At 48.6% G+C, this 12,255-nt stretch overlaps 2 protein-coding genes across 2 annotated transcripts; both read left to right on the forward strand.

Moving 5' to 3' along the window:
• Positions 1-841: 841 nt before the first annotated feature.
• On the forward strand, positions 842-4,248 carry LOC109764826 (uncharacterized). The gene is made up of 5 exons (XM_020323609.4): positions 842-1,568; positions 2,040-2,222; positions 3,507-3,602; positions 3,677-3,820; positions 3,921-4,248. Exons 1-5 carry the CDS (start codon positions 1,095-1,097, stop codon positions 4,050-4,052), a joined length of 1,029 nt encoding a protein of 342 aa, XP_020179198.1. The 5' UTR covers positions 842-1,094; the 3' UTR covers positions 4,053-4,248.
• Positions 4,249-4,921: 673 nt separating this feature from the next.
• LOC109764827 (uncharacterized) lies at positions 4,922-5,854 on the forward strand. Its single transcript, XM_020323610.3, has one exon. It carries the CDS (start codon positions 4,922-4,924, stop codon positions 5,852-5,854), a length of 933 nt encoding a protein of 310 aa, XP_020179199.1.
• Positions 5,855-12,255: the final 6,401 nt, after the last annotated feature.

Consider the following 12,255-nt stretch of genomic DNA (forward strand, 5'->3'; position numbering starts at 1 on the left):
ACGAGATCCAATAACACAATTTCTCAATATTTCAAGTATGTCTTGTATGCGACTGGGGAGCTCCAAGGAGAGATGATCAAGGCACCAAATGGGCAAACTCCTTCGAAGATTCACATGGGTCCTAGATGATACCCATATTTCAAGGTGAGTAGTACTCTTAGTTCATGCCATAACATGCTTGTATTGTTGTGAGTGAGCCATAACAGTTTTTCCCTGCCATCACAGGATTGTATTGGTGCAATAGATGATGCTCATGTCACTTATAGATTGTTGAGGTCACATGTTGCATCATACAAGAGTGGAATGCACTACACAAAGCAAAATGTGCATACAAGAGTTGTTGATTTCGATCACATATGCGTTAGCTGGCTGGGGTGGATCAACCGATGATGCTAACATTCTGGCTAACAACATGTCTCGGTCAATATCCCTGATGGTAAGTTCTACCCAGAGATGCTGGATATGCATGTCGGCCATGTGTTCTTCCACCCTTCAGGAAAAACAGGTATCATCTCAACGAGTTATCTTCCAGGAACTATCTATGACTGTTGTCCAAATTTTCAATCTCGGACACTCTAGACTTAAGTTACAACTGAGGGCATTTGGTGTTTCTCGAAGAATATATTTAAAATCCACTTTGACGTTTCTAGTCGACACCTTTTCCACTGTGACGTTTGGCGCCATGTTTCGTGTTACAAGGGAAAAGGGAAACATGTTTCATGCCACATTTGTTTAAGCAGCCCTACACCATGTGTAGTGGTATTATTTGACCGTTCTGGAGCTCGGAACTCACCAAACCACCAAGTCAAGAACATCCGTCCCCTTAATCCAGGGCCACGCCGATTCCGGGACAAGAATTTACCACCTCGCGTCGCATTTCCTTTCCTCCTCGTGCTCGCTCGCTCGGCCCCTCGAGTATACACTTCTCTAGCCTTCCACACGCTAGACAACAAACGCGAACCCGCGCCCCCCCTCTGCTCTGCCTGCGCCCGCCCGCCCGCCCGCTCACAGGCGCTGCCTGGCAGTGCCATTACTGCCCCCACCCGTCTCTCCAGGCCCGAGCAGAGCACGCCAGGGGAACCGGGTTCCTCGTCATGGCCGGTGACCGCCGCGGCGGGTCGCCCACGGTGGAGCGCCGGCGGGGGATCCGGCGCCTCCTGCTGCCACGAGGGGAGGCCTCCTCCTCCTCCTCCTCGGCGCCGCTGCCTCCGCCGGCCGCGCCCGAGGTGGGGCGGAGGAAGGGCTTCGCCTCCGCGGCGCTGCGCGGGCTGGGCTGCACGTCGGCCGCGGCCTCGCAGGCGTACGCGCCAGGGGCGGGCTCCGCGGCTGCGGCGGCCGTACGGTCGTCCGCCGACTGGCACGGGCGGAGGAAGAAAGGGAAGGACAGGAGGAAGGAGAGGGGAGGAGGTGGAGGAGGCGGCCTTGTGGGCGGAGGGATCGGCGGCGACGTGTGGTGCGCCCCGGGGATACCGTTCGCCGCGGAGGCGTCCTCCGTGGACTGCGTGGTGGCGCGCCACCAGATGCTGGGGAGGGGGCGCGGCGGCGACTCCGAGAGGCCGCACAGAGAGGTGAGTGGCAGATGCTTCTTGGCTTGTTCGGATCTGTTGGTGCTCATGGCGTGTCCATTTCGTAGGATTGCTGCTTGTTCTTGGTGGGTGGTTATTCTCATCAGTTTTCTCATTTCTCATGTGTGTCCGTTTTTGTGCTTTTTTTGAACTCGTTTTTTGTCTGTTGTTGAAAAGAAAGCGTGTGTTCTTCTAAGTATTCAGATTTTCTGGTGGCTGTTTTGCTCCGAAATCTTTCGTTTCAATTTCACATTTGCGCCCTTCAAAATCCCGCTTCGCTGTTACGATTACTCTTTTAGCGATTATGAGCAGCCTTGAATGCGATGTTCTGTTTAAGCATCTGAAACAGTGCTCTCCACTACCACGTTTGATGCTATGCCTTCGGGGCAATACCGAATTCTCCGTATGCAAGTGGAATCTTTTGACATGTTCTGCCAGCCAGCTGACGCTGCGTTTCTCATGTGATGTCCACAGCGGCCCTGCCTGTCCCGGAGGGCGAGCATGCAGGAGCAGATGTCCTCGTCGTTCATGGAGTCGCCGCCGCCGCCGCCGCTGCATCACCTGGACGGCCCCTTCTTCGGCGCCGACCTGCTCCCCTCCGCGCGCCTCCGCCGGATGCGCGGGTACCGCCCCTCCCCCGGCGGCCTCGAAGAAGAGGTACGATACAGCACACTAGTCTCAGCACCAGTATTAAATACACTGCATCATACCAGTATCGCCTTGCGTTTGCTTGCACGCTTGAGCCGCATCTATGCCTTCTCCGCCTCGGCGTCCAGCGGTCGGTGCGCGATTACGTTACCATAAGATTCCCGTGCGTATGACAATAATAGTGTAGCCAGGGTTGTCATTGTGTGTGATCTGACAAATGTTCGTGCTGTAACCCCTGGGCGTTGGAGGTGGTTGACTTGCTTCTTTCGTGCGCTAAACGTGACGTGAGATCGTGGCCTTCTCGTTGGTTAACGAACCCATAATTAAGTGGCTCCGGCCACGGAGCTCCGCTACGCTGTGTGGCCATGGAGAGAGACCTCTCAACCATGGCATGCAGACGCAGACTACCAACACTTGCGCTGAGCTGAGCTGGGCCGGGCAGCCACGGCGCTGCTGATGGAATGGCCAGTCAAATGGCGTCCAAACTAGATATGCTGTTTCGGAGCTGGGGAAGAGGTGGTAGATGTGGAACACCTGAGCATGACAACCCATAATGCCACTTTATTTGTTCATTCATTCTCTTTTTGGCATGCTGTTCTAGCGGATCGTACAGTAGGTAGGGAATGGGGATGGGCATTCTGGTGGGTGAATGATGGCTTTCAGACTTTGCCTCGGTGCCCAGCTCTTCTGCCTGACTCGACTGCTCTTTTGCTGCTCAGGGGGACCGGGCACCCTCATGATTTGCCTGTTGCTTCAGTCATAATCAGATCTCATGTTGTTTGTGTATTTCGTGATCACCTAGCTGGTGAGGGCTCTTATCTTATTGTTGGATGTGAATATTGAGGGTTTCCTTGTCCCTGTAGTAGGCAACTATCAAAGATATGCAGACGGTGGGTGGGGCAATTTAACATCTCAAGTTGTAGTCCTAATTGGTTGGTTGGAGGAAACCTATTTCCTGGTCTTGCCCTTGACCCATGGGTCTAAGCGTGATGCAAAATGAGCCACCCACCTGAAGTATAACCTTAAAACCTGCTGTATGTAGTCTGGAAAGAAAATCGTAGACGATACAAATAAAAGTATGAAATAATCAACATATTATCCGTGGGCCTAAAAGTGACAATTTTTATAAGATGTTTACACAGTGCTCACTTCTTTATTCGTTCATGCTTGTTCATCTAAGGTGAACATTTTTAATGGAAGCATGCCCATGCATGGGTGCGCAATGATTTCTGTCTAATGAAATGCCAGCAGGGTACCAGTTTCGAATGCTTACCTTCTTTATATGTATGGCAGATCATGATGTTTCAGACAAGAGTGTTGTTGGGAGGAATGAATATGTATGATCGGTACCAGGATTGGCGCCTCGATGTCGACAACATGACTTATGAGGTATGTCTTCCTCCCTCCCTCCCGTGTAACAACACTTGGCATTATCATCGTGATGGACCAACTTTGTCTTACAGGAGTTGCTTGAGCTTGGAGAAAGAATAGGGCATGTCAACACAGGGCTACGCGAGGATGAGATAATTCGCAACCTCAGGAAGGTCAAGCCTGATTCATCATTCCGGTTTCCGACGGAAGTGGAGAAGAAATGCAGTATTTGTCAAGTATGCCCTCTCCCTCCTTCCTTGATAGTTATCCCCCGCTTCTCTATATATCAATCGCGAGAGTTTAAACCAGGTCTGTCTATTCTGGTGGATGTTGCAGGAAGAGTTTGAAGCAAATGACGAGATGGGGAGGCTGGGCTGCGGCCACAGCTACCATGTTTACTGCATCAAGCAGTGGCTTTCTCAGAAGAACGTTTGCCCGGTTTGCAAGACTGCTGTCACAAAGACTTGAACAAGTCGGGACTCCAGGCTACACCTATTGTGTACCTGGGTGGACCTGAAAAGCCTCTCTTTGTTGTGTCTTGTACAGTCCGTTACATGTATTATTATTGTCTAAACACAACATCCATTCTTTTGCATTTCCAGATAGAAATGCCATATTGCGGCGATCTTTTATCAAACATATGGGTTCTGGTATGCTCTTTCAAGATGGTGATGTGATGTCCAAGCGTTTTGCAGAACTGACTTAGGCTCAGGTTGTTGAATTATGCTGTAGTGCTTATTTTATTATTGTAGTGAAAAATTAGCCACAAAAGCAGACAAAGCGGATCAAGCATACAATGAAAATAGACAACGGTTGCTAATCCACTGTATTTCATCAAGCTTTATGGGCTATCCGCAAGCAATAGCAAAATATTACTCCCTCCGTCCCATAATATAAGAACGTTTTTGGAACTACACTAGTGTCAAAAACGTTCTTATATTATGGGACAGAGGGAGTATTTCCTCTCTTGCATGAATGTAAGAGCATCTACAGCCGCAACCTACAAATTTGGACCCATGCACGTCGATTATATGATGTGTAGTCCATGTTAGGCTGGCGGGACTGTTAATAAACACCAAATAAATAGTTCATACTTGAGATTTTCACATCCGTATTGGGTCAGCAGGTTTCAGATGTTTAGTCCAACCTCGCCACATGAGGAGCTAGTCGACCGGCTTAGCCGGGTCGTCCAGAAGCGATAAGCTTCACTCATCATTGCACCCTTAGTTAAAAAGATGAATTGTTACCAATAATGTTCTCCGCTTATCACAAAGAAGATTTATAGTCATGGTTCACAAACGGAGCATTGATGTTTGCACGGCTCTTTTTGAATCACAATGTGTCGCCGCGCCGTCGTTGCTGCACCGCCTGCATCTGCTGTCTTGCTGGGCTCCGGCTCCTCCGGCGCGGACGCGGCCCGTGTCATGGAGATGCAGCCTCTGCCGACCTTGCCGCTGGAGGCTGAACGTGGGCGCAGCGTCGCGCGACACCCCTCACCACGCGCTGCCCGGCGTCGGTCTCAGGAGAGCCTCACGCCACCAGTCTCGCCTCCGCTGTCGCCAACTACCGTCCTTCCGCCGTCTCCGAGGTCCATGAGGAATGAAGCCCGGTCGGCTGCGCTTGTGCCGAACATGCCAAGCCCGGCGCTGCTCAAGCTTTGCTCGCCCCAGATGCTGCTGCTGCCTGTTCCGTCGCCTTCCAGGCCGCCGGGGTTTGAGGCCTCCCCAACGCCACCCCTGTTGTCCAGTGGGCTGCTGCGCCGAACTCCTTCGCCTGTGCGGCATCGTAGGGCTGTTGTCGGTGCGGTCGGCCTCCAGTGCCTTGCACCCCTGTTTGAAGATCGCCAGGAAGCCATCCTGCCCACACCCACCCCTGCTCCAACGCCACCCCGAGCCCCTGCTGCACGCAGGAAAACCATGGCTGGTGTGACCATCTCCAGGGTTGGCGGTGCTCTTTCGCTGCACAAGACGTGGGCGGCAAGCCGCCCCAGGGCCACGCCGGTGGCTACAGCGGCAGAAATTCTGGTCTGTCGCTCCCTCGGCATCGTCAAGGATGGTGAGGACGTGACTGCTGCAGCCCTTGATGCCTTCGCGGAGCGCTTCAAAGCGCACCTGTCGTCGGAGGTGATCACGGCCATGAGGGGGCTTTTTAAGCTGGACGACGCGAATGCGCATGCTGTGGAGGAGGCCCTCCTGTCGCATGGTGGGGGTGGCGCGCTGGACCTGGAGAGGGCCGATGAGGAGGCCGAGCTCCAGCAGGCTGCAACCTAAGCAGTTTTGCTCAAAACTGGGGTTGATCTTGTTAAATGTTAGTACAACCAAATGCATGTCCTGGGGTGTCTATGTACTGGGTCCAAGGTATCTCTAAAGTAGAAGTTTGTGTGCGTCCTGGCTACATGCCTAGTTTCAAGTCTGTGGAGTTGCTGTTGCATCTCAGGGAGTCTGCTATTGTAACCGGGTGCAAGCAGTCTGTTGCTGCTCCTGCCATTATGCCAAGCGCTATTGTGGTCGTCCCAGCTCATGATACGTGCATATGCTCCAGGGATCTCATGTTTAATCATGTTAGCTCAACCGATCAACTTCTTGAGCTGGAATGTTAGGGGCCTTAACTGCCCGGATAGGCGGTCCACAGTTAACGCAACCATTGCTTCCTCGTCCTGCCATGTGGTATGTCTCCAGGAGACGAAGCTTGACAATATCGACCAGTTCACGGCCGCGTTTTTTGGGGGGGGGGGGGGGGCATAGGTTATGCAGCTTTGCGCAACGCCCGGCAAATGGCACGAGGGGAGGCATCCTCCTGCTTTGGGATGATCTCTTGCTGGAGATGTCCAACATCACCTTTACAACCTATTGCCTCTCAGCCATGGGTCGTGTCAGGGATTCGGGCGTGCGATTTAAGATCACAACCGTCTACGGCCCGACCAACCCTTCGCTCAAAGATGCGTTCTTTGCCGAGCTCATTAGCCAGAAGCCGCCTGTTGGGGTCGCTTGGATCGCCTCCGGGGATTTCAACCAGATTTATCGGGCAAGGGATAAAAACAAGCGGAACGTTAACACCAGTCGAATCAACCGGTTCCGTGCAACTCTCAATAGTTGTGAGCTTAAAGAAATCCACCTCCAGAATAGGAGGTTCACCTGGAGCAACGAGAGGGCAAACCCAACCCTGAGCAAGCTTGACTCCTTCTTTTGCAATGCGGACTGGGACACCACCTTCAACGACCACGTGCTCCATGCACTTTCTTCATCCCTATCCGACCATTGCCCGCTCCTGCTCGCCGATGATAAGGGTCCTAGGAGGCCTAAGACTTTCAAATTTGAGAACTTTTGGACTTCTATGCCCGGCTTCAGTGAGGTGGTCCAAAAGGCCTGGGTCGAGCCCGTTGAGCACACCGTGCCACACATTATCCTTTTCCACAAGCTAAAGAAAACGGCGATGCGCCTCTCACAGTGGAGTAGGGGTCTCTTCTCTAAACCTAAGGCCCATCTCCATGCCGCCCTCTTGGTGATCCTACGCCTCAACATTGCTCAGGAGAGAAGGCTGCTCTCCCCCGAGGAGCTCGACCTTCGGGCTAGGCTCAAGAGAAGGGTCATAAGCCTGGCTGTGCTCGAGAAAGCACGCAAGAAGCAATGTGCCAGAATTGCAAACATCAAAGAAGGTGATGCCAACACAAAGTTCTTTCAGCGCCGGGTTAATGCGCGGAGGAAAAACCACATTCACCGTATCATGAATGATCAAGGGTGGGTGACCGAGCACAACGCCAAGGAAAAAATAATACACGACCATTTCTCGCATATAATGAAAAGGGGAAGTGCAATGTAGCGACCTGACCCGAATGGATCAAGTCTCTGTGCTTAAGTGTCATCCCTGGATCGGTATGCTGACACACACAGTACTCGAGGATTTATAACAGAGGTAAATCACATGTATAAAGTAACGTAAATACTATTACCTCAATCCAAATAGCGGAAGTAACAAGGTTGTGGATTCCCATCAACACCAACGGCAAAGTTGAGTGTAGAAATCGTAACCCTAACGAATCACTTACTCGTCGTAAGATATCCTGCAACATGAAACGTTGCAGCCCGAAAACGGGCCAGCACATGGAATATGCTGGCAAATTCACACCATAGAGAAATGATGAACAAAGGCTATCACTACATGCATATATGGCTGGTGGAAAAGCTCTATGGTTATAATGTTTTTGCGAAAAGCCAATTTTTCCCTACTGCAAAGGAATAAATTTTATTTAACTACCATTGTGGTTGTGAAACATTGAGATGGTTGACAGCATCTCAATCCCAATTAAGAACGTGATTTAACCCAAATCAAATTTAAATTAAGTAACATGATGAGATCAACGGGATAATCCAAGAACTAGATACTCAAGATGTCCATAACCGGGGACACGGCTAATCATGATTAGTTTGTACACTCTGCAGAGGTTTGCGCACTTTTCCCCACAAGACTCGATCTCCTCCGTTGGATTTCTCGCACTACATGGTGTTTGAGAAACGGATGATCGAGACACAGTCTTTCAGAAGCATTTACTCTCTACTCCGGGCAGACCGTTACACCTACAATCCCCCTACATCTGCTAGTCCACCTCTTCAAGAGCTCACACAACTTACTCAACTATGCCAGAGCCCATAATGGCTTGTGGCTGCACACGGAAGTTTCTAGCATGAATAATCTTATGATCCCTTTGAGTCTGGGTGGCGGTCCTTATACAAACAGACAACACTGGGTTCTCCAGGTGCCTCAATCCACCCAGATGTGAGTTTTAGTTGCCACCTTAAGTAAACCATTATTAACAATCTCACATCTGTCATGAATATCTCTCAAACCCAATCCACGTCTACGAGCATAGCATGACAATATAATAGCAACGTAGAAGTAACTCCCAAGGGTTTGATTGTAAACAGGGCAATAGGTACTACCTCATCAACTACTTCCCAATACCCACATGTTAATTAGATCCTAATCATGCAATTGTTTGAGGGTTGAATCTAGTGCATAAAAAAACTGGGTATGAAAGGGGTATGATCAAAGTGTGAACTTGCCTGCAATGTTGATGAAGATGATTCGCACTCAAAACTATTGATAGATCTACTCGTCACACTCCGGTCAATCTATCGTAAGCAAGCAATAGTAACCACACATAAGCAATCACTCAAAAGATCGAGAAGAACGAAGAAGACACTTCGGAAAACATCAAAACCAAGCAAATAACTCTTGCAACATAAAACAATTTCTAATAGTACCAAAATTATGTGAATTTGGCCTTATCAGAAAGTTTAGGTCAAGAGCTTCGCTTTGCAAAAAGAATCAACTCAAACGGAGTTACGGAACTTAAGTTATGAACAAAAGAAGTTTGAATATGAATTTGAACAAATTTCGAAATTTGAAAATTTCAAAAAGTTGACGTGACAGGTTAACTGGATAGGTGAAAACAAGACGAAGCTATAGGCGCTAGTTTCATCTAATTTGGATGAACGAGTAAAAAGTTATGGCTATTTAAAAAATCAGGGCCAAGCTGTTTTGCAGAAGAAAAAAATAGCTACGGATAAAAGAATTCTAGATCTAACGTATAAAGACAGAGAACGAATAAATATACCTTTATAAGGTATAGAAAAGACGACTTCGGAGTATGGAGACAACTTCCAAAAGTCCCGCCGGAGAGGAGAAATATATTTTTAGCTGGTCAAACCAAAATATTGATTTAACTCGCAATGGATAATTTTTGGAGGCTCTATGGGTCTATATTTATAGGTGGAAAAGAGGTTTAGGGGTTAAAGGCTAGGCAATGTGGGACTAAACGTAGACGAAAAGACAAAAAGGGAGCGGCTCGCATGGGCCTAAAGGGTTCGGCCGGCCGCGCGGCAGTTTTTTTTTTTAGCAATTGAAAAGAAAGAAAAGAAAGAAAAAAAAACTATAGAAAAGAAATATGGGGAGGAATATGGCCGGCTGGACCTGGCCTATTTAACAGAAAGAAAAACAATGGGGCGCCAAAAGCTACTATACTGCGCATGAGGGCGACATATAGTCACAGAGTACGCGCATGTAGTTTTTTTTTATAAATAGAGACAGGAAAGGAAAAACTGAATAAAGAAAATAAAAATAAAACTTTATATAGGCATATTATATATCAAAATTTGCAGAAAAAGATTTCCTACAGCATGAACATTTTTGTAAAGTCAAATAAAATCCTCACAAATTTAAATAAAGCAAAGAGTGCTACTGCCTTAATAAAATTCAATAAAAATCATTTTAAAAATACCAAAATGTTTTCAAATTTATTTCTCTCCAATTTTCTGATGTAGGGAATCATGTTACCCTATTTTCTGTATATTTTTATTTTGGAGAAAAATAATTTGAATAAAACTCAAATAAGTCCAATATTGGAAAATAATTTCAATGGGGCTTTGAATTTAATCCTTTGAAACTCCCAACTCCTATTTCATATGTTTTGAAGAAGTCATTTTATCTTCTCTCGTGAAAAATCATTGAGTTGCATAAAGTTTCAGAATTGGAAAATATTTTCAAATGAAATTCAAATATTTTCAACACCCCTTGTCATTTAAATAAATGGAAGAAGTCATGTCATCTTCTCTCTAGGGTTTTGTGGTGAAAAGAATTTGAATTTACGGAGATCATAAAAGCAAAAATGAAAGTTTGGGAAAGTCCTCTTATTCCCTCTCATTTAACCTTCAAAAGTTTCGAATTTCACTCACTTTCAGTCAATCAATCACACAACAATCCAACAAACAATCAAATCTATCTATTTATTATAACATTCCAAAATTTAGAATTTTGGGATGTTACATGCAAGCACAAAGGACTTCAATTGGGAGGAACTTAACCTGGAGTCGCATGACCTACAGGAGCTTGACTCTCCCTTCTCCGAGGAGGAGGTCATCGAGGCAATAAATAGCATGCCTAGCGACAAGGCGCCTGGGCCGGATGGCTTCACCGACCTCTTCTTCAAGAAGTGTTGGGGCATCATCAAGCACGACCTCATGAGGGTGATTCAATGCTTTGACTCCCTCCACACAACAAATCTTCACTGGCTCAATTCTGCGAATGTTGTGCTGCTTCCCAAGAAGGATGGGGCGGAGAGCATCGTCGATTATAGACCCATCAGTCTCATTCATGGAATCGCCAAGATCATTGCAAAAGTGCTCTCCATAAGGCTTGGACCGCATATGTCCACCCTTGTCTCCAACGCTCAAAGTGCTTTCATCAAAACACGGAGCATCCACGACAACTTCATGTATGTTCGAAACCTCGCGCGGCGCCTTCACAAGAGCAAGACCCCCTCCCTGCTATTCAAGTTGGACATTCGCAAGGCCTTTGACTCTGTCAAATGGGAGTATTTGCTTGACCTCCTTCGGAGACGAGGTTTCCCAAGCAAATTTCGAGACTGGATTGCGGCACTCCTATGTTCCTCATCTTCGAGGATCCTCTTGAATGGAGTACCTGGTGCTCCCATCAAGCACGGCCAGGGGCTACGCCAAGGGGACCCCGTCTCTCCACTCTTGTTTGTCATAGCTATTGACCCCCTACAGCGTATCCTCGACATAGCGACAAAAAAGGGGCTGCTTCATAAGCTCCGAGGGAGAGGTGTCATGGTGCGTACCTCCCTCTATGCGGACGACGCAGCCGTGTTTGTAGCTCCGATTAAAAGTGATGTGGACAACCTTGCGACTATTCTGAGAGGCTTTGGGGATGTCACCGGTCTGTGCACCAATTTCCACAAGAGCTCGATGGTTCCGATCGGTGCGGTAACCTTGACTTGGGGCAAATCACCCAAGGGCTGCCGGCTGTTAGGGCCTCCTTCCCACTACGATATTTGGGCCTACCACTCTCTGTGTGGAAGCTAAAGATCGTTGACTTGCAATTCCTTGTGGACAAGGTGGCAAGCAGATTGACAACATATGAGGGCCAGAACATCACCACCATTGGGCGCGCGGCTCTTGTCAAGTCGGTGCTCGCTTCCCAAGTGATCTACTTCATCACGCCGCTTGTCATACAGCCCACCATCCTCCAAAACATCGACAAGCTTGAGAGGGCCTTCCTGTGGTCTGGGTCAGATAAGACAACCGGGGCAAAATGCAAGGTCAATTGGGACATTGTTTGTCGGCCGCTTGCTTATGGTGGGCTTGGGGTCCTAAACACCAATAAGTTCGCGCGGGCCTTGAGACTGCGGTGGCCTTGGTATGAATGGAAGGAGCCAACAAAATTGTGGGTTGGGAGAGGTAACCCGTGTGATGAGGAAGATCTCAACTTCTTCTATGCTAGCACCACAATCAAGGTCGGGAATGGGGCGAAGACACCCTTCTGGGAATCCCCTTGGCTTCTTGGGCGCAAGCCCAAGGACATTGCTCCTCTCATCTACGAGTCTTCATCACGGAAACATTGGAAGGTACGGGAGGCCCTCAAGGAAAACGCGTGGATCCTCAAAATCAGGCCACCTGCGGTTGTTTCCACCGAACACGTAGCACAATTCTTCACCCTTTGGATGCTTCTGCATGAGGTGCATCTTGATGAGCTTGCTGAGGACGACATAGTATGGAAACACGCGGACTCTGGGCATTACTCTGCGGCCTCTGCTTACAGGGCACAATTTTTGGGTTTGGTCCTCTCCCCCATGGACCAAATGGTTTGGAAGCCT

The sequence above is a fragment of the Aegilops tauschii genome, chromosome 3 (genome assembly GCF_002575655.3).
Source record: "Aegilops tauschii subsp. strangulata cultivar AL8/78 chromosome 3, Aet v6.0, whole genome shotgun sequence".
NCBI lineage: Eukaryota > Viridiplantae > Streptophyta > Magnoliopsida > Poales > Poaceae > Aegilops > Aegilops tauschii.